The sequence below is a fragment of the Lepidochelys kempii genome, chromosome 24, assembly GCF_965140265.1.
Source record: "Lepidochelys kempii isolate rLepKem1 chromosome 24, rLepKem1.hap2, whole genome shotgun sequence".
In the NCBI taxonomy this organism is placed as follows: Eukaryota; Metazoa; Chordata; order Testudines; family Cheloniidae; genus Lepidochelys; species Lepidochelys kempii.
This window is the reverse complement of record NC_133279.1, coordinates 1061363-1088564: the sequence shown is the minus strand read 5'-3', so window position 1 is coordinate 1088564 and position 27202 is coordinate 1061363. Positions and strand designations below refer to the sequence as shown.

Genomic DNA, 27202 nt, shown 5'->3' with positions numbered 1-27202 from the left:
TGGCAGAGGCTCCCAGTGAGAAGTAAGGGGGTTTTGTCACATAGCGCTAAAAACTAGACTGATGACACTCCTTCATTACACATAGCCCCCACAATGGGTAGCACTGGCTTCACTTGGGGTCCATGCAAACCAGTGACCTAGACTGGAAAGTCTCCACATCCCATGTGCCTTCAGTTCCCCTTTACATTTTTTTCAATATTTGTTGTTGTTGCTAAAAGCCTTGTGACAATATCACAGTGTGTGAGTGAACAGACGTCCATCAGGGTGTGTTAAAGACGGTACCTTTGTTCCAACATGAGCATGGGACGATTAACAATCCTGCCAAGCAAAGTGTCACTGGTACAAGTCCATTACATTAGCACAAGACACTAGTGAAATGATAGGTGAATGAGCTGGTATGGACCATTAACCAAACAACGTGTAAACTGACTTGTGCACGTGCACTAGGAGGTAGGTTGCACATGGCAATGTACCACCTGGTCTGCTTGTCCTGTGCATGAAGAAGGCTGCGTCTCCCTGGGTCTGTCGCAAGGGTTTCTGCTGCTTTGTCAGAACTGCTGTCTCCGCACCGGAGGGGAGAGGGTTTTCATTCCTAAAATGTGGCGGGAAGGCAGCTCACTTCCACCTCCTTGTCCCTTGCTAATGTCTAGAGCGGGGTGGGTTTCCAAGCTTTCTGGTGGGTCCCAGAAATGAGCTGTATTATCTGGGGCATTGCACACGCTGTTCCTTTCAGGATTTCTTGCTGTTGAATGAATGATTGAACCTGAGCTTTGATAAAACTGAGGCAGCTGCCGTGGCTGTTCTCCAGGGAAATGTCAGCAAGAATTACGCATCGTGCTAGCGCTGGGTGTGGGGAGGGAGGGAAGCCAGGCTCCGGGGAGAGCAACCACGTCTGTCCAGCTGTTGGTTACACACTTGCCTGGTCCAACAGCGTGATGACATTCTCACATTTGCACAGCTTGCCTTTAGTCTATTAAAGTTGCGCCATTGCAAAACAGGTGCGGATGCTGCAGGGGGATCAATTTCAGGAGCTGAAATCCAGGAGCTCCCCCATCAGCTATAGCAGTGGAAGGTGTTAGCATCCTTAGGGCTGTTCCACAAGGCAGTATGTCTTAGTACAAAGAGGCATCGGAACATTTTGATTCTCAGGCAGTATCCCTGGCTGACCATCCCTTGACGTATAACACTGGCTAAGCTGCAGGCATAGCCAGATCCAGCTTGGGGTGTTCTGCAGGGCAGGCCAGGGCTGTCCTTATCTGGAACCCAGAAATGCAGGGATGCCTAATTGAATTTAGTCTGTAGCATTTATAGGATGCCAGTCGTTGTAGTAAGTAGTTGGCATGTCCTAGCCCGCAGTGTGCTATCGTGAACCACGATCCCAGGCCGCACTATGCGAGGGGGACTGTAGTCATGCTGGGCTGCCCTTCGATTTTGAAGAGGAGGGTGCCCCATTTTTATGGAAGTCAGGTGTGGGCCTCAGCATAGGCTGCTGGTGAAAATATTTGTCACCCCACATCGTCCGCTCCTGGCCTGTGGGCCTGGGTCCTGCTCCCTGCTCTGGCCTCCTGCCACTCAGATTTGGAGGCGCCCGCCACAGTGGCATTTGGCATGTATGTCTGTGTGCAGGTGAGGCCCTGCCCCTGGGGGAGGGCAAGGAGTCTCCTGCCTCCCCTGGGATTCCTTTCCCCTGCACAATCACCTGAGGATCTCCCTGCTTTCCCTGGGACTTTCATCCTGTCCCACCAAACCTTCCTGGGAAGTGCAGCTCAGGCCCCTACCGGGATTCTACCCACCAGGAATCCAGCATGCAGGTGGGGCCCTCCCCCCGCTACACCCCATGCCCTCCCTGGCCCTGGCAGATATGGGCATTACCTGCTGAACTGGGCATCCACGTGGGCAGCAGGGTGGCTCAGAAAACAGACGGGGGAGGCTGAGCCCCCTCTAGCCCTAGCCACCTGCTGCCTATGGGCCGTGGGCTCCTGGCCCGTGGCCGGCCTGGGTCTCATTTGGGGATAACATGGAGGCTCTGCGATGGCAGTAGCTGTACTGTCTTGGTGTCCCAATGGCTAAGAAGACTTCTGCTCATCTGGGCCAGCTGGATACCACACTATTTAGTGCTGCTGCTTTCCACGGCAAAGGAAAGAAGCTTTCATGCTGTTCCAGAACATTCTGTCCCAGTTGAGCTCTGTCAGGCTGTTGCTCAAGAGCATAAGCACCAAGCTCAGGGCAAACTGCTAAGAGCCAGGGCACCAACCCCAGATTGCCTGGGAGTTCTATACTTAGATTTCACCAACAAATTATCAAGCGTAAACTTTCCAGGCACCATAACAGCCTAAATATGGAGTCACTGGCCGTCCCCTCGGGTCCTCTGCTCTGTCACGCCACCTACCTTTGTGAGAGATGGTCCCTTATACCAAGTATCACAACAATGTTCAAGTTGCTCCCAGGCCCCAAAGACCAGTCACCTGCCCTAGGTCGGTTGCACTTTAGAGCTCACACCAAAGACAACACTTGCAGCCAATCCTATAATAAACTATGGAACGATTTGTTATACAAGAAAAGGAAACGAGAGTTCTTTACGAGGTTAAAGCAGGGAAACATAGAGAATGAGTTCCAATGTTAAGCTTCAAAAGGTACTGAAAGCTTCTATAATAAGCAAGCTCTGTTTTCCTTTAGGGCTAGTCCAGGCTAAGCTTGGGAGAGCTGTTGCTTATGTCTAATAACCCTTACACCCCCGGAGTCCAAGCACATAAAGATGCAGTTCCTCCTTGTTAGGGGCTTTTTTTCCCTTTCCCCCTTTCTGCTTCCAGTTGCAAACTCAGCTGATGGAGGAATTCACTTGCAAGGGGAAGAGGAAAGGTAAACAACAGACTCTGGTCCCTTTTAATGTTCCACTCTGGTCCGTCTGGCATTGAGGGGCCTTCTTGGTCGGGCAGGACAATGAGACCCATTGGAGGCTAGCACTTCACGCTGGTTAATGTTTCTCTCCTGTCTGGTGATTTACACAGTTGCAAAGGCTTATGATACAGATGTTCAAATCTTACTGTGCAGTGTGGGATACAGATGTTGTAAGTGAGATTAATGCAGACAGCAGCTCACAAGTGTTCAATAAAGTCTAAACACGAAACACATTCTTATCATTCTAATGCCTGTTTTAACACTGCTAACACAGAGGTGAGCCAGACTGTGTATTTGTCAGTGTTCAGTGGAGACATGGGGAGCTTGGCATGGCTGGCACCAGGTCTGCCAGCATCACAGACTCCTCCTTGTAATATCCAGGCCCACTGGGCAATGGCCTGGGTGCGTGTGCATCAGATAGGAGGTTGAGTGGGGCTCCCTGGGGAGGTGTCATTGTTCTGCAGGAAGGGTGGCCACGCTGTTTCTCTGGCAGCACCGGTTATTGGGGGGATTGGTGGTGAAAAGTGGGTCAGTGTCTCCCCTCCGGATTACTGTACCTGACACAACAGTTCCCGGAAGGTGAATCAGTTACACTGATGACCCTCCCTAATCCCAGACTTCATTCAGCTTTCCAGTGTGTGTCAGCGTATGCTGCATTAATATTCCATCCTGCATTTAGTCTTGAGCCATAACCGTTCTCTCAGGCTCCCCTCCTGCCGTGTGCAGGACGATCTGTCGGAGGAAGAGCGTACTCTGCATTCAGAGAGACTGAAAGGGAGGAGTTTAAAGTGAGCCCTGGAGTGAGGGTGCTTCTGACCAAACCTGAATCTTTCTCAGCGTGACCTTCTCTGCTTTGCCAGCGGCACCCCACAGCTCCCTTCTCCAGGCTACTCTTTATGGTTTGGACACCTGCCCAGGCTGCTGAGCTAAGGATACATGTCTGCTGTCATGCCTACAAGGAAGTGAGATAATAACAAACCAAAACAAAACTCCTTCCTTCCAGATTCCTGATGTGGCTTGTCTTATCTGTGCACCTTCTGGACTGTCAGCTCTTTGGGGCAGGATCTGTCTGACCTTTGCTTACAGATAGCTATGCCACTGGCCGGAGACTCATCCTCAGGGGTGTGCCTCTTTGACTGCAGTGCTGCTACTCTGGGGGAATGCAGCTCACTGCTCTTCCCTCCTGTTCTGAGCTATCTGCCAGGGGCCCAGCACCATCCTCATTTAAATCTGCTTCAGCCCAGCAGGGAAGACACCCAGCTCTGAATTTACCCAGACTAGCCACAGTATTTGCCTGGTATCATCTTGAAGCTCAGCTGAGTGGATTCCCCCCACCTGCCCCATCATATTCCTCAAGAAACTTCAGGAACCTCCTTGAAAGGCCAGGAGATAGGTGGCCCTCGTCTCTTCACTTGTTCATGTTTATGTAGCTCTGGAGAGCCGAGAGACGGTATAATGCGTTTGTCTAGCAAGTGAAACACTAGTGCATCTGGGCCTCTGAAAGGGCGTCCCCACATAAAGGAGTAATTTCTGCATCCCCTGGGAGCCTATTACACCTTGCTCAGGACTCCCTTATTCACTACAGATTATCATTTTATAATGATAAAGCCAACAGGAGGAGCCGAGACGTGGATCAGACAGTGATCTGTGCAGATGGAGAGGCAGGGATGGAGATAGAGATGATAAACGGATAGAAAGATAGCTGTTTGCAAACCTCAGAGACTATGTACAGTACTGTAATTGGATGGCCGGAGCTGATTTCTTTGCATACAGCATTTTTTAATCTGAGGGAGAGAGATAGAGAGAGAGAAAAATATGTATTGTTTCTTTCATGACTTCCCTGGGGCAGCAGTGGCACATTGAGGGAAAAGAGAAGGAGAAGAAAAAATAGAGGCACCAGGTGGCTGAATTTCTAGCAGCCTAATTGATTTCTCTTTAATGAGTATAAAGCCTGTTGCTCCTGACCAACATCCCGTGCCAGCTTCAGAGCAAGCCGCGTCCTCCAACGGCTTTGGGGTGGCTTGGTGTGTGTCTCGGGGAGGCAGGGGTCAGAGCTGGCAGGTGGAACGTTGCAGGATTAAGGACACCAGTGTGGAAGTGGGCTTGTTCTGACACAGGAGGAGGGGTCATTTTGCCGCCGGCTGCTTGTTGTTCTCCACCATTCTGTCTATCTGGTCTGGTCTGGTCTGTTTCCTGCAAGAGGTTGACCCAGGCGCCCAGAGCAGATTCCTTTTATCCCCCTCTCCAAAGGACCTCTCTCTCTCAGGCTTGGTCAACACTATGAACGTACATTGGTAGAGGCCCGTCTATTGAGGTGTGAGAGAGAGAACTACACCGACCTAACCCCGGGTGGAGCCAGCACTAGGTCGATGGAAGAATTCTTCTGGCAGCCTAGCTGCCGTCTCCTGGGGAGATGGATTACCCATGCTGGCAGGACAGGCCCTCCTGGTGGGATAGGGAGTGTCTGCACTGAAGTGCTACAGCAGCGCTGCTGTCGTGATTTGAATGTAGACATAGCCTTATGACTCTGGGAACTGGGCAGATCCCATGGGACTTGCATCTGAATCGCAATTTTCTCTACATGCTCCTCTCCCCATCCAGCCCTCCAGTTTTTTTGCTCAGAGGGGTCCTGAAACTTTTGTCTGCTGTAGCTTGTGGTGGCAGGCTGGAGAAAGCAGAGAGCCCCTGCTCTGGAGCAGAGCACAAGAGGAGAGGCAGCTCCGAAGGAGGAGAGGGATGGACATGTTGAAAGGAGCTTAGTGAAGGACAGAAAAACGTGATTTCTTTTAAATCCAAGGGCCATGCTCTGCTCTGGTCAATGCTGATGTAAATCTGGAGAGACTCCAGCTGAGTCACTCCAATTTACTCCCGTGTAACTGTAATCAGCACAAGCCGATTCATTTGCCTTACTGTGCCTGTGGCTGTTACCTTACTGTCTGCCAGTAATCATTCGGTGTCAGGGGGGCCAATGCGTGTATGCGACCAGGTTCACTGAAGTCAGGAGGTTACTTCTGCTTCCACTGCAGTCCATGGAGAGCTTTCTGCTCATCCCCCACCCTCAGCAATATCCAATGTGATCTTCTATTTCTCTTCAGTAGTGGGAGGAGTGTCTCTGTTCTTGGTGGGTGCAGAGATGCATCATGCACCCATTCCATCGCCTGCAAGGTGGGGGATCCGAAAATAACTGCATTAGTCATGGCAGTGCCTAAAAATCCCTGACTCCCCGGCGCAGTGAACGGGGCCTGCCTACCTTAGTCCCGCTGCACTTCTTTACGAAGGATTTCCCAGTTACAGCAAGGTGCTGTGACACAGCTGTGCTCTGGCAGGTAGATTACCTCTGTGTCCAACCATCTTCTTAATATTTCACCAAGGGGGTTGTGTGGGGTTTCTGCCAAAAGCTAAGAACTGGCTGATTGTCTTAGTTATTGAGAGGGGTTTGTACGGGAAGCAGTTTTAGAGCTGTGTAATGTGCAGGATATGGTGTTCCAAATCGGTTCGGTGTAAACCGAGCACCTAAGGAGGGGGAGCCTGAGAACTGATCCAATCTACATGAGAACCGTGGATAGCCATCGACTGAGCTATTTGGTGTTTACTCTCTTGGCCAGATGCAGGCTTTGGTATGTGCCACGACAAAAGAACCCCAATAAAAGTCTCTGAATGGGGAGTCCTGGGTCCTGGGACAAGAGTCTATAACTGTATAAGAGAAGAAGAAAGAGGACAAGGGGAATCACTCTGCCAGGGGGGTTGTCTCATCAGTGGTGAATCCCAGCTTGCTAGACTGGACAAGCACCGTTTAGAACTTATTTGGGTGAGAAATACCGATTGAGCCAGGAAAGTCACTGGTTACTAAGTCCAGGCTATAAACTGTGTCTTACGTTCCTTTTACCTGTAGCCTTAACGTTTCCAGATCCTTAGGCTGGCTTATGTTGGAATCTCTCCCTTGAGCTCTGTTCAACCAACGCCAGGTTGGTTTTACTCTAAACCTGCCAAAGTGCCTCGTGCTAAGGAGAGCGTCGAACTGGGGGGAAACCCATGACCTGGGTGCCCTGCTTCCCCGGAGGGAGCGAGTTGGTGCAGCTCCCTCCTGCTGTGAGTAGGGGGTAGTAATTCTCCCCGAATGCCTCGGGTAACCCCAAAAGTGACAGATAGACAGACACACTTTCTCTCTCTGTGTCCTGGAAAGGAGACCTTAGCACAAGAACAGCATCTCCGCCATAGTGAGACAGGCGTTAATACTTTATATCCTGCCCTTGCGGACTGATTAATAAACCTTTGCTCACATGATCACTCTGCCGGTGGTGGAGTGTTCAGGATACTAGCCTCGGGCTTTCAAGACTGTGAGGTGCTCAGGTACTCCAGGAATGAGGCCATATCTAGCCAGAGGAATAGCTCACATGAGAGGTGAGTGCTGGGAGTTTTGAAAAGGAAAGTTGTTGCAGTGGGTAGTTTTATGAGGTTGCATTTAGCTTCCCTGCAGCATTGTATTGTTACACGGAAGGTCTCCGGCTTGCCATCCTATCCTGCCATACCAAGAGCTGTAACAACAAAGAGATGTTTTATAAGGAGGGTTTTTATAATTAATATAGAATTAGAAGTGAGACAAGAGTTGTTGAAAGGACTGATCAGTGTGAATCTGAAAGAGAATGAAAATTAGGGGAAGGGGGGGCGCTTTCGTTTTGAAAGATGTCTTCAGATGGGCTTTGATTTTGCAAAATCCAAACCTAGGAGCAGTTTGGAGCCAACCCATCAAAGCTTGAGGGGGTTCATCTGTCCCAGCAGTTTAAAGTTGCTGGTACTAGAAAGCCCCCGATGTTACAGTGACCTACCGTCATATGGGAGAACAGGGAGCACTTACCAGGTGGGCGATCCTGGCACCGCAGTTAGGCAGAAACCGCTGGTTGAGACACACTCAGCTCTCCTTGCAGCCTGGAATAAACGGCCTGTGTGATAGGCTGATCTGGCCCAGCTTGGTGCTGAGTTGGAGTCTCCTGTCTTTGCAGGGCAGTTCTTTGGTGCAGGGAGCAGCAAGCCATCTGCTCACAAAGTGTGAGATGGGAGTACGCTGACTGAATTAGATTCTGAGTTGGAGAATATCTTTAGCATGAACAAAGCTTTTGTTCTTTCCCTTGGGGCTCGTCATTTTCTTATGCTTTGTGGGGGGCCTCTTAGAACAGCGCTGTTAAGAAAAGTACAGATCTTTGCAAAAATCCAACTGGAGGAACATATTTATCAACCTCATCTGCATTTCTCAATGGCTGGGATGATGTGAAACCTTGCTTTGGTGTTTGTTTTGAGTGCATCCATCCACAGTGTTCTCCTATATTTTGTTCACATATGGTATTACTTTTATTCTTAACACTAGGCTAATGTACTTTTATAGAGAGCGTTGCATTTTATACACCGCCCTGGTGTGGCATCTCTGGCTACATGCAGTGTTCCTTGATGGTTCTGATTCTCTGTTGTTCTCAGCTGTGTAAACTGAGAGTAAAACAGCTACATCTGGAAGGTGGTGGCCAACCCCACTTTGCACTCGTGCAAATGGCGGCTCAGGTGCCAGGCAACAGAGCGCCAAGCCCTACGGTTTCTATTTAGATTCTTTTTGAACTAGCGTCTCAGGAGGATGGTGATGTGTTTGCAGTTTGTGCAACGGAGCTGCCATGCTGGCCTGGCCACAACTGATAGAATGGTCTTAGCTGAGTAGCTGCTAGCAGCAGGAAGTTCAGAAATAACCATTTAGTTAGAAAAAATGTAATTTACTGGCACATTTCACAGCATATCCTGCTGAGAAATGCTGCTTTCTTCACAAGTGCCAGGCCACTAGTCTAAACTGGATACAGCTTTTCTTTATTCTGGTAACTGTGCTGGGAGATGACACACCCTTACTAGCAGCCTGCTGTCTTCTTGGTGTACATGCATAACTTCCATTAGCATTACTGAGAATAATACGTACGTCTTGGGGAAAAGAGTAAATCCGCTTAAATGGAATCAGGACCTGACTGGAGAAATGATACATTGGGGTGGTTAATGCACAACCCCTGGACTGTATACAACCAACAAAACTTTCCAGTTTAACCTGTACGTGCAGGGAATTTCTGTCCATAGAGATTCGATGGTACAGTTTGGCTCATTTAAGATTGTTGTTATATTTGACTCTATGCTTTCTTTCCCATACAGCGTCACTCCCCCACCAGCACGACCTATTCCGTCATTCCTATTTTGTGCCCTGGTAATACCGTGTCCCATCGAATGTTATTGTTCCAGCATGCTTCTGTGATGCCTTTTGTATCAATATCCTCATTTAATACCAGGAACTCAAGTTCACCCATCTTGGTATTTAGATTTCTAGCAGTTATAGACAGTCACTTATAATGTTTGTCCATATTTAGTTGTCTGCCTTCATGTGATGTAATTGAATGGGGTTCTTTTTTTGTTTACTGGTTCTCTTCAATTCCTACCTGTACTTTATCAACTTCTGTCCTCTCCTCCTTACTAGGATATAGAGTATCCCCTTTCAGAAATCCTCTTGTATAGGATGGCTCTGTCCGAACTGTGTGCTCCTCCGCACTGGTCAGCTTTCCCCAGCCCTTAGTTTAAAAACTCCTCTACCACCTTTTTAATTTTACATGCCAGCAGTCTGGTCCCAGGCTGAAACAACAACAGAGTCCCTGTTTCCAGGTTCAGAAAGCCAGTGGGTGAATCGTTGCCGAGAGAACGAAGATCTAGGTTTCAGGCATTATTCTCTTTCCCCTTGGAGAGTCCTTGATCCAGAACCATTAATAAATACAGATTTCCTGCTGAAAAGAAAGATTAAGCATATTTTGCCTAATCTCAGTGTGTAATTTCTAGTGGTGTGGGAAAATACAGCAGAATTAACACATCAGGGCACTGCCTCTTTAATCCCCTGTAATACAGGAAACAAAGTTACACGGTTTTAATCTTCTAAGGAAGTGCTGCAGAGCTTGTTGCGGGTATTTTCACATTTGACAGGTATTAACTGTGGAGTTCTCAAAACCCTCCAGGGCATAGTTTTGAAATGATAAATGTGTCAGCGGAGGACCTTGAATGTCTCAGGCTTCCTCAAAGTATCGATATCTGGGTTACTGCATGAGAGATTCCCACCACGACTGCATGTGTCTAGGTGGATTGGAGAATTTGTGTGTGTGGGTATGAGAATTTGGTCACCTGGCCGCTGCTTTGCCCTGAGTGACTAGGGCTGCTGCTGGATCATTTGATCCCTTGGGCACTGCTCCTGAGTCAGTGGAAAGATTCCCATTGACTTCAGCAGGTTTTGGACAAGCCCTTTATGCCATTTGCTGGACATTGGCTCTGGTATCCCATGCCAGGTTGGGAGGGCTCTGTGTCCTGCTTCTCTTTATCAGTTCATTCTCTTCACAGAGTCACTTTGGTGCCATCTGGACTCTATCTGGTTTCAAAGCCTTTCACCCCAGTTTCTGTGTGTGTAAGGAAGGGCTCTGGCTATTTGCTTAACATGCAAAACATACCAAGCCTGATCCTATTCTCCCTTGCTCTGGTGTAAGTGGGTGAGAATTAGGCTCCTTGATTGTCCTGTTTGTATTTGAATGTACACATGGAGTAGGAGAGACCTGTCTGCATTTCCTCCCATTACAGGTTGAGGGCTTCGCTTTATTCATAACAAGTACTTTCCCTTTGCTCTTCATGACCTGGGCCACGTCTGCAGTGCGGGACTACAGCACCGTAGCTACGCTGGCATAACTGGTCGGGAAGGCTCAGCCCAGCAGCTAAGCTTGCTCTGCTCTGAGCTACACCGTTTTGTTTTCAGGTGCAGAGTACCTTGCCAGGGCACCAGAGGAACATTGTTTAACATTCACAAGTTACCATGGCCTATCCCTTTGTCCCTTAAACAAGGATGTAATTGTTGAGTCCCAAAACAGATTCCTAAGGGAGCACTGGAAGGTAGCAGCCCCTTCAAAAGATAACATTTTTGTGGGGTGATGTGATCCTGGTTTCATTCCTAACAGGAGAGACAGTATGAAGTACCACCGCAGTGGTAGGTGGGCTCTGAGTTGAAGCATCAAGCATCTTTGGTTTTGTCTGTATCAGTTTGTAATAAGAGTTAAAAAGCTCCAGTGCTCTCGGCCTGTGGAAGGCAGGGAGAAGAATCTTTCTAGTTCAGATTCTGGGGCAGCCTGGCGCTGCTTCTTCTGCCTCTTTGTTCTGTGTTTGCCATCTCCTGCTCAGACTCTCATTCAGAAAAGATACAGGCTTCAGTCAGATTAGGGCCAGGCTTGGGGAAGCCCCTTCCCTGGGGAGGAAAGTCAGCAGTGAAGTGTCCAAATGGACTCTGCTGGCTTAAACTGGGGAAGCTGCTGCTTCTGCTCCAGGAGACTTGCTCGGGAAGTTGGAGGCTTGTCTCTGGTGTGAGTTGCATTGCTCACTGATGGCAGATTAATGGCTACTATTGTCTGTGCTCTGCAAATGGGTTAATCGCTGTGACTCAAGAGGAGGATTGGACAGCTGGTTAATGCCACTTGCATTCTGGAGACAGAACGGCCACAGGCAAAGTGCCATATTCGTTGTGGCTCTACCGGCGGGAAGCACTAGAGTGAGGAAGACAAGGATGGCCTTGCCGTTAAGACATCGGGACTCACAGGATCTAGGCTCAAGTCCCAGTTCTGCCACAAACTCCCTGTGTGAATCACTGAATCTGTCTATACCTCAGCTCAGGAGCAATGCAAAATGATCTCTCTCACAGGGTACTCATGAACGTCTCAGAGGTACCCAGATCCACTGCGGTAACAGGACTGTGAGCACCGAGTCAGGTAGTATGGGGGCTGTCACTTTCCTGGGAAGGTCTAGTCAGCATTTTGGAGGCCTCTTTAATAAATATTCTGCAGGAAGTAATAAAGCAACCTAATGAAATGTCTCCACATGACTCACTTCCAAAAGACCCATCTTCAGAATGCCGCAGCAGGGCAGCCCGGAGAAGTGGAGCCTGCTTCTTCCACATGTCCTGGTGCTCTCCCACTGCTGGGCGGAGGTGTGGGGTGATGGAATTCAAAGCCACCAGACCTAGCATTGGCTCTTTCAAAACACAAGAGAAAAAACCTCCAACTTGTTCATAAAAAGTTATTTAAAAAGAGAGAGAGAATCATAACAATGTACACTGCTGGGCAGTTTGGCCTTGGTAATAAAAGGCCTTTTTCTGAGCAAATATATTTAAGATCAGAAGGAAAGAACAGAGCTCCAAAGACCAATATGACAGAGGGTTCTGAAGCCTTTATATATGTACGTATAGATTGTATATTTGTGGGTGTGTGTGTGTATATATGTAGGTATCTACCTACTTACACACCCGCATAGTAAATATTTATAGATACTGACCTCTTCAGATTTAAGTCCAAGGCACTTTTTACAGTGAACAGGTTAAAGCCATTAGTTTAAAACATGCCTGTTTCTGGGTACAAATCAGTTTTACGGCAATGCTGTCTGATGCATCTCCGCCCCTCCCTCCCAAATTTAGGGAGCCCCGGGTTGACAGGGACCACGCATATGATTAGCAGAAGAACTAGGAAAAGTAAGCACTGGATCAAATCCAGCCTGTGGATACGTACAAATAACAACCAGACATGATTCACAGTTCAGGGTTAGTGAATCAGAGTCCACTAAGTTCACTGGGTTGACCTCGGTCGGGGCAGTTCCCCGGTGGAATCCTGGACTGGTAGTTAGCCAAGAAAGGAGATATTTTCAGTAGCAAGCCAGTGGAAACCCTGCCCTGCTCTGTGTCTCACAGTAACTGTGCTGTTAGCAGGGACCCAAAGGGCCCAGAGGCAGAGTCTGAAATGAAGGGAAAGCCTTTGAGATGACTTTGAACAGAAGCAGTGAGAAAGCAGCACACTTGTTGGGTAATGTCCATTCAGGCAGGAAAGTAAAACTGAGCATCTTTGTTAAACATTGGGCCAGAGGAAGCGTCAGGAAAACAGCCCCAAGTTTGACAGAGGGAGGGGAACTAATCCTGTATCGGAATAGTTCCCCAAACCCCGAAAAGCCCTTCTCTGTAATTCAGTTCTCATGGTGTGGAGGGGGGCACAGCTGGCTAAGGGGCTGTGGCTGGGAGAAGGGCAGATTTTTGTTCCCCCACTGCCTTCAGGGAAATGTTTGTGGCGGTTAAGGATGGTAATATCGTCAATGTTTCCCTGTAGAGCCAGGATCCATTGTGGCGAACTGACCCGGAGGCAGTTTGGGCAGGGAGTCGTTGGCTGCCAGAGGAGACAGTGAAAATGGGGTGGGTTGAGGGGAAGCCAGAGTGGAATAGTGCAGAGGGCTCATCCTCTGAGCAATTCCACCGGTCTCGGGACCACCGCTCGTTCCATGGTCTGGCAAACCTGCCCCCATCTGTTTTGCTCTCTCATGGGTTTCCTGCAGGGATCTTTGCCTTTGCAAGAAATAACAAATGATTCTTATGAGAGTCCCAGGGGCAGGAATGCGCAGTTGGACTTCTCCTCTCATGCATTCACCTTGACTAATAGTTTGCAGACTGGAAACAGAGGAAAAGGGAGCGAAGGATGTTTGTTGCCTGTGATAGGCTGGCAGCTGTGCATGTCTGAATGGTGCTGAGCCAGGGCAAAGAGCGTTTCTGCTGGGGGCAGCGCTGGCGACTCAGCGGAAAAGGGCGTTTGGATCGCCAGGTAGATGAAGATGTGCTGGGAAGCATGCGGGGGGTTGTTCTCTGAATGGCAGCTCGTCGCTGTAAGGGTGCTGCTCCGGAGCACTGCAGACAGAGCCCACAAGCAGTGGGGACGACAGGACAGGACAGGACACTGACGTACAAGGCACTGAACAGGAATACAGAACAAAGAGGTTTAGGGCCGGGCTCTTTGGCTGATCTAGCTGCTCCGTGCTGCATTGCTGATGCTCTAAAGCTGCTTTAGCCAGCCCAAGAAGGTCACTCCATTGTAAGACGGAGCTTCTGGCCACTTCCCGCTCTGGAGGGAAGGAGTCTGACCTAGGCCCATGTGCCATGGGGATCACTGGCTGTAGTTCCAGACCCTTGGGGCCATTTGGAGCAAGTGTAAGTTGGAGCAGCCCTAATTCGGTAGAGGGTGCCTGGCCAGGCACCAGCCACAGAGGAGTGGAAAGGGGAGAGCCTCATGCCAGCTTTGCACACCCACCCCATGTGCAGATCAAGCCCAGCCCAGTTCCAAGGCAGCCATCAGACTAGATATTGGGAAGAGGATTGTTTGTTTGCTTGTTCCGAATACTTGCAAGCCACAAGCATCAAAAACCCAAAGGTGGGACTGGATGAGTCCCCGGAAACTCATAATGTCTCTGTTCTGCAGTAAGGAATATCCCCTTGTACCACCAGAAAATCAGCCCCTCTCAGAATTTAGGACTCTTTATACCAGTGAAGAAATGTGTCAACTCTGCCCTGTGGCAGTGTCGTTCTGGGGTATCCTATGAAGCCTGGTATCACACTGGCATCTTAGAACTGGCTGCCATATGAGCCCAGAGGGTCCTGGCCCCATCCAGGCCTGGCATGGCGCGTTCGTTTCTGGCTAAGAACGTTGAGCAGTTCCTCGGGGAGCTAGTGGTGACCAGGCGGGGCAGTGCACCTCAGTGAGGCACAGAGCACTGTCGGGTCTGTTTCACTTAAAACAATTTCCCCTGGAAGCAGACCTTATCTGCAGCAGCAAACATAATCGAGGCAGGGCAGTACTACACTATCGCACAGGAAGTCAGGTGATGACCGAGGGCAGGGGAGAAACAGAGGGAGAACTTTATTCACCTCCCCACCCCAAGGAAGTCCTGAACACACATGGTCCTGGGGGTCTCGGGGACAACAGCTGCTGAAAACCAAACTTCTCTGCTGATCTACAGGCCAGGAGCGACACATGGAGCTTCCGTGTGCTCCCTCCAGCTGCCCTGCAGACGTGCTCTATTCTAGGAGGACATTCGGACCCCCATCCTTGTCTGGGCGCAAGCTATTCCCAGGTCAGAGCAGTGCGTCTGCATCCTGGGCTTTTGGCCTCTGTCAGGGGGCACTGAGCGGAGGCCGTCAAGCCTTGTTATCCCGACTGAACAGCACAGACTGCACTGAGACCCAGGGCTCGGGAGAGGGGCATTTAACTGCTCGTTCCACAAGCTACTACGCCCCACTGGGAAAACTTGAGTTTGCAGAGCTTGGATTCTGGATTCATGCAGTTTGTGGCCTAGGCACCAGGCTCCTGCATTCATCTGGAGACAGAGAACGAGGGAGAGAAACGGTCTGGCAGGGCATGTTAGGACTTGAATGAGAGCCACTTTAGCTGGTGGAAGCTGGGGGAGCTTCTTTGCGGTCAGTAAAGCTACACTGGTTTGCACCAGCTGAAGACCTGCATTGAATCTTTCCCTTCTCTCTGCCTAGCGCCTATATCGTGCATATTAATCGTCACAAATTCAAAGGGTTAGGACTATGTGGAGTCTCTACAAATGCATTGCAAAGGCTCTAATCTGCTGACCATTTGCCTTAGTCCCTGTGTTAAGCTAAAATCTGCAGTGACATGTACTCAGAAACAGACATTTTGACAGCAGGCTGACACCTCTGCCTGCTAACCAACTAGTTTGATAGAAAAACGTAATGGAAAGTTACAATACCCTTTATAATATAGCAATATATTTCATAGTTAAAATAAACTATTATGCTTTCTCCTATTATTAAAAAAAAAAAGCAAGCGGTACAGAGGCAAGATGCAAACCCATATGGATGCTTATCATCTAAGTCTGAATACAAACATTTCAGGTTTAAGAGTTGCAAAGAGGATGTTTTATCGGTTCTGGCATTCTGCTTCTTTGTGGTTTTTCCCTCATGGACCGTGCAGAATAGAGGTTCTTGGAGCAAAACTGAGGTTGTGCCAGGAAATGAGATTGTTGAAGATGGTTGGGTCCTGTATGAGATTCAGGATGAGAATTTCTCTGGCATTAATGAGCCGGAGAATGTTTATTTTTCCCCTTCCTTCTACCGTAAAACGTGGGCATTGGCTGGTTCAGTCTGATTTGCGTGTGGTTTGTCACTGCTTTTTGGCGGTAGAATGTCAGCATCTCTTTGGGCTGATAACTATGGTTGAATTTTACTCCTGTGCTTTTCCTCCCTCAGTCTCAGCTAGTCTCGGTTCTTCCCTTCCTTTGTTCTGGTTCAGTTTGAGGGGGTGTCATCTCCTGGCCCATTACTGCACATTCCAGAATGCCTTTCTCAGGTGTGTAAACAGAGATACCCCCTGCCACTGGGAGATGGAGACTGGTTGTTAAAGATTTGCCAATGGACTACTCGTAGGGAAATTCCAGTTCAGGTTAGGTGTTTCCAGTATAGGAGAGATGCCAGTTACTTGTTTATAAAAGGAGTCCTATTAAAGCGGCTTAGTAAATCTAGGAAAACTCCCCTTAGTTACTCAGGGTAAGCCTAGGACATTGGGGAAATGGATACTATACAGCAGAACCTCAGAGTTATGAACACCTTGGGAAGGGAGGTTGCTCGTAACTCTGAACTGTTCGTAACGCTGAACAAAATAGTTTGGTAGTTCTTTCAGAAGTTTACAGCTGAACAGTGACTTAATACAGCTTTGAGACTTTACTATGCAGAAGAAAAATGCTGCTTTCCCTTTATTTTTTTAGTAGTTTACCTTTAACACAGCACTGTCCTGTATTGGCTTTTTTTTTTTTTTTTGGCTCTGCTGCTGCCTGATTGCAGACTTCCGGTTCCAAATGAGGTGTGTGGTTAACTGGTGAGTTTGTAACTCTGAGGTTCTACTATATTACAGGATGTGCCTGTCTCATTAAGATAATCAGTGGCTGGCTTATCCTTCTACTAGCAAAGGCTGCCTGACAGCAATGGCTCTGTAGAATCGTTTAAATGCCACTGCAAACATCATTGCTTTCACTTCCATACTCACCTTAAAAATGGTAGCTGGAAACAAAGGAGTAAAAACGGGTATCAGAGGTAGAGTCAAACATGCTGTTGCCACTGAGGATTGGATTAACCAGACTGCTGTCTAGGGTGCTGAAATGTGAGGGAATGCAGAATTGGTGGGGTGGAGCAACAGTGGAGACTGGTAGTGCAATGGTGACGAGTACTGGACGAGCCAAGTGAATCACAGTACGTTGCTTATTGCCACACCAGAGATACCAGCTGGCAGGGCAGTCGAGTATCTGTGTCTCCTTATAAACCAGCAAGAAACTTCTGTCAAGATAATAATCAATCCTAATGAAATTACACTGTACTAGACAGTTATGCCTGAAGAAAAATTCTCATCCACCACACGTGATATTGAAGCTTTCACTGCTTGTGCCTCATTCCTCACTAAAGCTTTGAATCTGTTAGTGATTTGGCATTTTCTAGTCTCATCTCATTCAATAGGATTTACCAAAATTGAGTATTAGGCACAAGTTTCCTGCTGGTGATACTAATCCTTTGCAACGGATACTCCCATTAGTGATCTAAAACTCAAGGGTATATTTTTCTGTCTCTTGCTAGTCCTTATATCACAGATTCAGTGTAAGTTGCTGTAGTTTAGTCCTCTGTGAACCACCAGAGATGAAGACAAGTGTATTTTATAACACTACTTAGCATTTCTAAAGCCTTTCTCAGCTCTAGACCTGAAAACACGTTATAAAGATGGATAAGCATTGTCCTCACATTCTTACAGGAGGGGAAATGGAGGCAGAGAGATGAGAAGTGACTTGCCCAAGGACTAGAGCCAGGACTAGAACTCAGGGCTCCTGACTCCCAGTCGAGTGACCTAACCACTGGCCTACACTGTGCCCTGTGCAGTTCTGCACATACAAGGTATTTGAAAGGGGGAGCAGATGGCTACTGTAGATTGACCAGAAGGAGGTATTCTGACTGGAGGGACACTGGCAGTGATCTTAGTGTAGCCATCTCTCCTCTCCGAATGCTGCATGTGCAGTTGGGGCGTTTGTGGCTGGGACGGAGGGAAGCAAGGACCAAACGATGGCAGTGGAAATGGAAGCATTCCTGAAGTAGGAGAAAGATCTGATGGCTACGACTTGGAGGGTGAGAGGCCAAACCATGGTGTGGCTATAAACCAGGAAATCTCTCCCGCTATGGAAATGGGTGTGTCTGAGCCCTGGTTCCCCACACTGCAATGGGCTTTGAGGGGTGATGGTGATTATCTAATGCTGCTGTGTGGAGGGAAGAGTCTGCGATGTCTCAAGATGGTGAAAGATGTTCTGGGTGAGGAGTACCACAGCATTGGCGCAGGAAACCCTCTGAGGGTGGGGCTGATGGAAAGGTGTCCATGGTGCCCTTGTTCCTGTTGGCATGGGGCTGTGTAACATCCTGCCTTGCCTCTGCAGTATTTTGCTCCTGCTCTACCGACGGGGTTAGTCAGACCTCTGGGTACTAGGGCATTGTTAGCAGAACTCCCTTGGTGTTTCTGCCACAATATGCAGCAGAGCAATACCATTGTGCCACCAGCATTCCAGGGGGTAGAGCAGGTGGGAAGAAGGCGTATTCCTCTCCAGAAGGTGTATTCCTCTCCAGCTAGTGATTGTTTTCTAAGAAACTTTCATTGTAGGGCTTGAGGTGCACAACACCTACCAGCAGCAGCAAGGAGAGTTTTGCATGTAAACCCCTGTGCTGATGATAGACCCCTGCCTAGGTACCTATGGAATCCAGTGTTCTTTATGGAAGTGAAAGAGTTACAGAGGAGAAGCTTCCAGGCTAAGTATGCCTGGAGTAACACAGTGACTTTCACTACAATTAGCAGACACCACTGGGTGATGTGTAATTAATATCACAGAGTAATTACATGGTTACTTCATCCGTTTAAAAATATATAAATATCCTCTGCTGAGTGTTCATTGAGAGCAGCCAACACCATCCCCGGAGTTCTAAGAAAGCAAGCAGCGCCTTGGGCTGCCTGCAAAACTCTGAATAAAGACCATACAAGGCATTAAAACAACAAAGGCAGGAGCTGGGGCTGAACAAAGAGTTTTAAGAAGTGAAAATGTCAGAGGGCGAAGGGAACGTTTTAGTTCCAAGGGGAAGCTGGGAGGTGTCCAGGCCCATGGTGACAACTAGCAAGGATTAGCCATCTCTCTCTCATGGACTCTCCCACCGTCAGTGGCAGCAACTTGCCCGTCCAGCTCCACTCCTGACTGTTGCTGTGGAAGGCAGCTCCACCAGCAGCTGGCCACAAAGGGCAGCACCCAGTGGTGTGGATGTGTCTAGCTGCCTGCGAAGCCGTGCACTGCACCATTTACCCCCAGGTGGTTCTGCTGCTATCTACCAAGACTCAACAGAATCACTGCAATTAATTAGTCTTCTGTTTTAAACTGATGAAGTGTCCTAATCAACATTCTTCTGTGTTTCTCCCCATTACTACCTCCCATTAAAGCCACCTCATGGTGAGGTCACAGCAGTGTTTGAGCTAGTAGAATGTCGTTGTCAGCCAAGGGGAAGAATTTTTAAATTAATGTCACAATTTAAGACCCTCTCTCTGATTGGCCCTTGGTGTTTCACCTTTCAGTTCTGAAGCCCCTTCAAAGAGTATCTGGATTGGAAAGGTACTGGATTATTTGCTGAGACTATTACTGGTGGCCCTGGTTTGTGGGTGATGCAGGTAATTCAAGATCCACCACACAACTTTTTCTACTCTTCAGAGGGGTTTTCAGGAGGAATCCAGGGTGCCCCCTTGAAAGCCCTGCAGTGCAATGACCCTTGCGCCACTCAAACAGGACTGGATGCAGCTCCAGGAGGAACCATCTGGTTCCATTCCACAAAGCCCTTCCTGACCATTGGCTGAGCGCACTGGTTCTGCAGCCCTCCCTGCCCTGCTGACGCAGGATGCTTGGAACTCGGATGCCTCGCATGGCTCTATTGGAGTCATGGCTTGACAAAGCCCTGGCTGGGGTGATTTAGTCGGGGATCGGTCCTGCTTTGAGCAGGGGGTTGGACTAGATGACCTCCTGAGGTCCCTTCCAACCCTGAGATTCTATGATACTATGAGTGGCAGTGCATTTTTAAACCATCAGCATTGGATTGACTTGCAGTGTGTTTCATCCAGGCCTCATCATACATCTCCCTGTAACCGCCATGTAATGCAATAAAAACCCGCACAAAGCTGGCATGCCCCAGATGCTGTGCACAACACCTGAACACTGCGCTCCAGCACATGGCTTCAGGCAGAATATGGACTCTGAAGAGACTCAGAATAGAGCGAACGAAACACCCTCCCCTAACTGGAAATGTGTGTATGTGGCAGTGTTTTGGCCGGGGGTAGGGTGGCAAGTGGGCCTCTGAGCTCAGAGCCTGTGCAAGAAGGCAGCTCCCCAGGGGGGCTGTGTGAGGTGCAGGAGGCAAAGGGATAGCAGTCTTGGCAAATTAATTGTCCTCCTCCCTGACTCTTCCTTGGCAAGACACTTAAACAGGGCTGGGAGGAATGGGGACGAAGGAAGGCCCTGCAGATAAGCAGCCCCTTTGCCCATGGCTCATAGCCCACCCTGTGGAGTACTCTCCCTCTGGTACAGCTCCATTGCTTCAGTGCTTCGGACTTTTTTTTTTTTTTTTCCCTAGTTGAAGACCTGAGATTGAGTGTGGATTTCTGTCCTCCACCAAACACTGCAGCAAAGGCCTTGCCAGAGGCTTCCCCTCACATCCGCTTCCTTCTCGTCACACGTAGAGGCACCGAAACAGAGATTGGATTTCTGGTTCCAAGGCGTTGTTGAACTCCGAGGGCTCTGAGCTAACCTCGGCGTTAATTCAGTCATGCTTTCAGCATTGGCTTGGCCTGGGTGTTTCTGTGGCGGCCAGAGGGCCGGAAGAAAGTTGACTTGACTCTGAAGACCTACAAGTAGCTCTTCTTGTTTGTCTTCGTAGGGCTTGGGGGCTCGGTCTGCAATTTAGCAGCTGCTTGAACTCGTGTAAGGGGTTGGGAAGGAGGTGGAGCTGACCCCAATCGGACTGTCGGACAGGGGTGTCTGCGGGGTGCCCCCTGCCATACTGATGCCACGAGCCTCGATAACAGCTGCGAGGAGCTGCTGCTGCTGGTGGCGCAGGGTTTCTGCGATGAGCAGGGGAAGAGAGTTGAAGCTAGTGGTGAGCTGCTCCAGTTTGGACTCTAGGCTGCCAATCTGCTTCTCCAAGTCCTCACTCCGGTCATTGAGCTCTGTGATCAGGTCATACATAACGTTCTGCATCTGGGGGACAAAGAAGACATCAGTGGGATTAGTGCAGAGGACACTAACAACCAGAACAAGTGGGAGATAAAGGCCGTTTACAGCTGAGCTGGCACAGTTGGCAAAGGCCTGCAAGAATGGAGTAGCAGCCAGCAGGATGTTGTATATGAAAGACCTGCCCTGTCTCTCTTGGAGATCTGAAATATTTGGGCGAGAACCTCTTTGGTTGCATTTCTGATGGGCGGGGGAGAGCAACAAGCTGGCTAACCCTGGAATGAAGCCTCAGAGGCTGAGAGTTCTGTACTGGGACTAAGAAGAAAACATTTCACCCTGTGAAAGCTAAGTGGCAAACGCTGGATGTTTACTCTCTGTCCCGCCAAGCTGTTGGCTGCAGAAACCTTGAAAATACATCTTGTTGGCAAATCCTGGGAAGATGACGGACAGAACGTTCTCCCAGTTGAGGAGCCACTAACCAGCTAATGGCCAAAAATTAAGAAATTAAAACTGGCTGCTGTCTTTTGGGAACGCTTGGAATCAGAGTCAGAGCATATAGGACTAGATCTAAATAACAATGCTGCTTCACACTCAGGTAGCACCTTCCATGGAAAGATCTCAAAGCACTTCACAAAAGTAAGGGTTGTCTAAGGCGCCTAGAGGTGAACTGATTTGTTCAGGGTCACACGGTGAGTCAGTAGCAAAGTTGGACTTGCCCCTACTCTAACTAATAGGCAAGACTTCCTCTCTGGAATCTGGCATGTGGAAATACCAGCTATTTTGGAAATTAGAGTCTTCCATCACATTTGGTCCTTTTTGCTGGGATTTGAGACTCTTGATGTGGTCTGAGATGAGTGCACACACATGCAACCTCAGTGAACTGATTTCTGCACACCCCCACCAAGTGATTCTGATGATTTTCATAAAATAGAGTGGATGGGGAACTGATAGAGACTGTGAAAGCAAAGAGATGAGAACAGACAAATACAGGTGGCAAAAAGGGGAGAAGAAAGAATATAAGAGGGAAAATTACAGCAGGGAGATGAAAGTTTGATTAGAGGGAGCTAGGGTACAGTTGCACCTAGCTAAAACAATACTTGTAACAGAAATAGAGCCTTGTGTGAACAGCGAAGCCTTTTCACATGGATACCAGGAAGAGGGAAATCTCTGTTCAGAGACTGAACTTCCATTGCAACAGAGCAAATTGCAACAAAAGTGCTGAGTCAATAAGTGAAGATGTTTCCTGTGTAGCGAGGCACAAGCATATTTCCCAAATCAAGAGAGAAGTCTTTAAAATGAATCAATGACTCGTTAAAAGAAAAGCCGGTTACAGGATTTTGCTGTAAGGAGTTTATTCCTTTAACAGGTTTTTACCAGAGAGATGCTATGCTCTTCTATTTCGTTGCCTGGTGACTGAATGCCAGGGGAAGCCTGGACAGAGACGAAAGATGTGAGACTTCTGGCTGGTCCAGAGCATCCCGGTAAGAAAGACATTGATCAGCAGAACATCAGAGTTCACCTCTTGGCTGCAAGGTGCACACACTGGCAGCAGCTGGAACAGTCTGATTTAACTCTTTTCTGGCAGGACTCAGCCTAGGCTTGATTGTATCAGATACTTAGATTTATTTACTAGCAGTGCGAGCAGCCTGTGCAGCTTCGCCTCTGGCTAATGCTCTGCAGCTTGTTCTGTGTTACGATCCATCTGCATGCTGCTGAAATGATTAACCATGATCCCCAGCCTCAGCTACGCCTATCATCCCCACAGTCATTTGCATGTGTTCTGTCTCCACCTCCAGCCCTTCATCTTCTGCACTGTGAGCCCTGGAGGCCATGAAGTAGTCACCTGTGTTTGTACAACACTGAGTACAACAGGGCCCTCAGCCTGATTGGGGCCTTTGGGCACACTCATAATACAGTAACAACAAACAGAACAGGGACCTGCTTTCTGGGTTGGGCTGGATCTTCCTCTGGTTTCAGGATACACTGCTGTGTGGGTAGTTCCTGAATTGCTCGTGGTTTAGTTTGGGACACTGATATTTGCATCATAAGGATAATCCCCATTGGGGACCTGCTGTCTTAGCCCATCTCCGCAGTAAAGACAAGCCATCGCATTGACAGCAACCCAGCTTCTATTCCTTTGGGAGAGGAAGCACCAAGCTGCTCCCAAATTAAATAATCTTTTCAGCAGGACACCACATGTGAAAACTGAGCTCTTAGTCTGGCTCTCCAACTAGGTTTCCTGCTGCTACGAAATCTAACCCGGGATCAAGATGAGAGTAACCAGAAATAATGTCCTCCAAACTCTGCCAATGGCGCAGCTGGGCGTTCCAGGCCTGGGAGCTTTCAGCTCTGGCAGTTCTTTGAAGACATGCCCATTGCCACGCTGCTGTGGCTCCACTGATATTCTGTCTCTGGGATGTTAAAATGAGGAGCCCGGCGGTGGGGGGAAAGAATGTACCAGAATTTTGTCATCAGACGAAGAGCATCTTTGGCTAATGTTTCAGGCTGTCATTTTCAACAGGGCCTGAGCTAGTCCAGCTGCTGTGGATTTTCAGTGGGAATTGGGCACCTGTCTGCCTAAAGCCCCTTTGAGAAGCCTGATCTTAAAAGATTGATCCCAGATCCTGCTTTGCTGTGTGTGGGTTGCAAATGGAACTGGCACACCCCATCTATGCCAGCCGTTCCCATTCCAGAGATGAGGCACAATACTACTGTACCTATCCAACTTCAGCCTCTGTTAGAATCTGCACAGCAGCATCCTAGGAATCCAGCCCCAATCTCCAAGTGCAGCAATAGCTACAACCGGGGGCCCTATCCCTTGCTGCAGGATCTGAGTAATGTCCCCAACTGCCATTTCCAGATGCTGAGTGTTTGACCTTTTGTCTACTGCATTCAGCCAGCTCCGACCAGTTGATTATACAGTAAATGTAGATGAAAGGCTTGCAGCCCTGTGGGCCTCGGAGAGAACTTCAGAGACTTGCCTTGGAAAGGTCAACCAGTGTGTTGGCCTGGTCACTCAGCTTCCTCTGCTCCATCTTCACACTGCGCAGCCTGTGGAAGAAGAAAATGCTGATACAGCCATGTCCCTTTTCCGTGTGCTGGTCCCTCCATCAGCATTAACTGCTTTGGGAACCCAGCTGGGATTAGCCACACACAGCAAACAGGTAACAAGATACAAGCAAATTTATAACGGCATCTGGCAAGGAAATGGAAAATGGCTCGGATTTTCTTCTCTATGAACTGAGCTGGAACATGGAGGTCTGGACCATGCTGATCATTCTCCCTCCCACCCCACTGTTCTTCTGGTCGCCATTTGGAGTGGATTCCACTTACTGGTGAATGGCTTGAAGGAACTTTCTCTGATGCTTCCTGACTTTGGCATGATCAATCTTCTTGAGCAGCTTTGTGTGTTTGTAGATAAGCCACGTTTCCCGAAGGACGTTGGCTGCAGCATTCTTGATCTGCAAGACAAAAGCGGAGACCAAGCTGCAGGTTAGTTCCCCCACCTAGCTCAGGGAGCATATGGGATGCAGTATCTCGTATGTTAGGCCTGGGGCAATGGTTTGGATTGGTCTGTACTGGTATTTTCTGAACAGAAATAACACCCTTTACAAGGGGATGATCTGGATTACTCCAAGCTGGAATTTAGAGGGACTCTGAGCCTGAATCGCACGAATTCCTTTGGATGATGCTCTGACTGACGTATTTAGGCAGGGCTCTTTATGACCTTGATCCTTCAGGTCTTCTGGGTTGCACAGCAGGATGCAACAGGCTGTTGTGCTCCAGCTTATCTGCTGCCTGATGTGTCCATCATTGTGGTATCTGAGCACTGAGTGGAGAGCTCTGGATGTACGAGGAGGCCTACACACATAGGGGTGAGCACTAGGCAGAGGGGAGAGAGGACTCCCCCAGCCCTCTGAGTGCCTGTGTCCTGAGGAGTTGGTCCTACAACCTGCTGAGCACCCTCCCCTCCCATTAAAGTCAGTCAGAACTGAGGGCACTCGGCACCTTACAGGACTGCTCAGCACTTGGCAGGATCGAGCCCTTGCTTGCAAGAGTGACGGGTAAGAAAGAGGGTGGGTGGCAGGTCTGAGGCGACATGGGATGAGTGGGCTCCTCCTTATGCTGACGAGGTGCTTTGCTGGGCACTTCGCACGCGAGGCAGGAGTGGGCTGGGGACCATGCAGCAGCGTTCTTGTTTGGGTTCCCCCACACTCCCCAGCCTGCTCCTCACTTTTTACCTTGTGCCTAAATGTGCAACAATCTACCCTGTGCTGGGCAGGACCACGTTCTTCATGGAATCAGTTCCAGGCCATCCAAACACCACTGAGAGTCCCTGGCAGCTAAGTTCCCTCTAACCAGCTATCAAGAGGCGCCCAGGCGTGAGAGGCGCCTCTCCTCTGGACCCAGCAAGAGAGGGCTGGGGGAGTCCTTTCTCCCCACCATAGTCCCGGGTCAGTCTGCACCCAAACCACTCATCCCCGGCCCCTCCCCAGAGCCTGAAACTCCAGCTGGAGCCCTCACCCGGCCACACCGCAATCATCTGCCCCAGCCCTGAGCCCCCTGCAACACTCTGAACCCCTCGGCCCCACCCCGCCACACATCACTTCCATTTTGGTGTACATAACAAAATTAATTCCGCACATGGTTGTAAAAAATTAGAGGGAACGCTGCCTGGCAGATATTTATCCCTGTGCCCGAGAGGGCATGGATTCTGTGTCAGCTGCCGGTGTGAACACGCCTCACGTGCAGAGCGGAATCCACCCCCAGTGCCAGCTACCCCTTCCCCACGGCAGCCACACCAGTGTCACCGCTGTTTCACACACAGGTAGGTTTGGTAACACGGGAAATGGGGACAGCACCACAGCCATTTCCTGTACTTATCCCCAAGGATCAAAGCCAGAGCTTTTCCCCTTTGCAGCTCCCTCTCCCTGCTATAAAGTCACATATTCCTGCGGATGGCTCCTATATGCTGGAATGGAAACGGCTGATATCACTCAGTGCCCCACCGATTTGAGACAGACCAACAGGATACAGATGGTTAGGGACAAAGTTTTCATTTAAACACAGGCATCTTGAGTAATGAGTGAGAAGAGCAGGGGGAAGCATTCCTGGGTTGCAGGCAAGACAAACGGATTTTTAATTAACTGTTACCTTTTGGGTTTTTGCATGTTTTACTGTGTTGGGAGTTTAAGCACAGATAACCACTGCTCAGACATTTCCAAAAGCATTACGGATTGCTATGGTTCTGGGGCAGGAGAACAAAGAAGTTGTGAGTACCAGGGGGAATTTTTATACACAACCTTGTGTGAGTAACCAACAGCCCGGGAGACTCAGGTCCTCTGTCTACAGAACTGGCAGTGCAAGTGAAAGGTTCCTCCAGTCTCTTGGGCCCGTGTGTCTCCACCGCTTGGAGGGACTGACTGCGGGACAGCAGTCTCCATGGCTCGCTCCATCTTTGGCCTCTCTGCGGAGGCTGCCAACCAGCCAATCGTTTGCTTTTGTTATGGACTGAGACCCCCGCAGCAGCTGTCAGGTGTTAGTGACACTCGGTCACATGCTTCCCATGTTTACTTGTCTCAGGTCACACCTGAACACAGGCCTGTCTATCAGTGCCAGTGCTGGTGAGACAATGACCCAGGTCTCTCCTCTTTCTACCACCCCCAAGCCCTACACTTTCCGTTCCGGGGTTTATAATTAAATTTCACATTAGGCTGGTGGCTGTGCCCAGAGAAATCAAATCCAAGTATTTCTTAAATCAGGACTCCACCTGCTCTCGTCTTGGCTAGGCAGGGCTGTCAGGAGTGGGAAAACAGGATCCTCCGCCTGCAAACACACACACAAACCACAGTGCAACACCGACATCACTGAATGTATTAACCCCCCTTCCTGGTGGCTCAGTCTGAGAGTCTGTGCATGAACCTGGCTTTAAGCGTTTGCTGTTAAACGGCAGCTTTCGTGCTTTCTTTGAAATGAATTGACCACAGACCACTTGGCACAAAGCCAGCAGATCAACGGCCACAGGAGGAAGAACAGGTTTTAACCACTGTTTGCTTTTTGTATTGCTTATGTCACCATGAACGCGGCTGTGGCTGTGGTCTCCTTGCAAGGCAGGCACTCTGCATTCTCTGCACTACACCCCTTTCCTGGCCTCCTAGGC

General features: G+C 49.1%; 1 protein-coding gene and 1 long non-coding RNA gene across 4 annotated transcripts in view; one reads left to right on the top strand and one right to left on the bottom strand.

Moving 5' to 3' along the window:
* The window catches only part of LOC140902638 (uncharacterized), a 70881-nt gene that overhangs the window by 10166 nt on the left and 33513 nt on the right, over window positions 1–27202 (top strand). The gene's annotated exons all lie outside the window — the stretch shown is intronic.
* KCNN3 (potassium calcium-activated channel subfamily N member 3) overlaps window positions 11993–27202 on the bottom strand; it is an 82470-nt gene continuing 67260 nt past the window's right edge. For 2 of the 3 annotated variants that reach the window (XM_073322900.1, XM_073322902.1), the window contains 3 exons: window positions 24376–24503; window positions 24024–24093; window positions 11993–21069 (listed from right to left, as the gene is read on the bottom strand). In XM_073322900.1, coding sequence (XP_073179001.1) covers window positions 20773–21069; window positions 24024–24093; window positions 24376–24503 — 495 coding nt within the window. In that variant the 3' untranslated portion in view covers window positions 11993–20772. The remainder of the gene's footprint in view (window positions 21070–24023; window positions 24094–24375; window positions 24504–27202) is intronic. The other variant, XM_073322901.1, reaches the window with a different exon arrangement.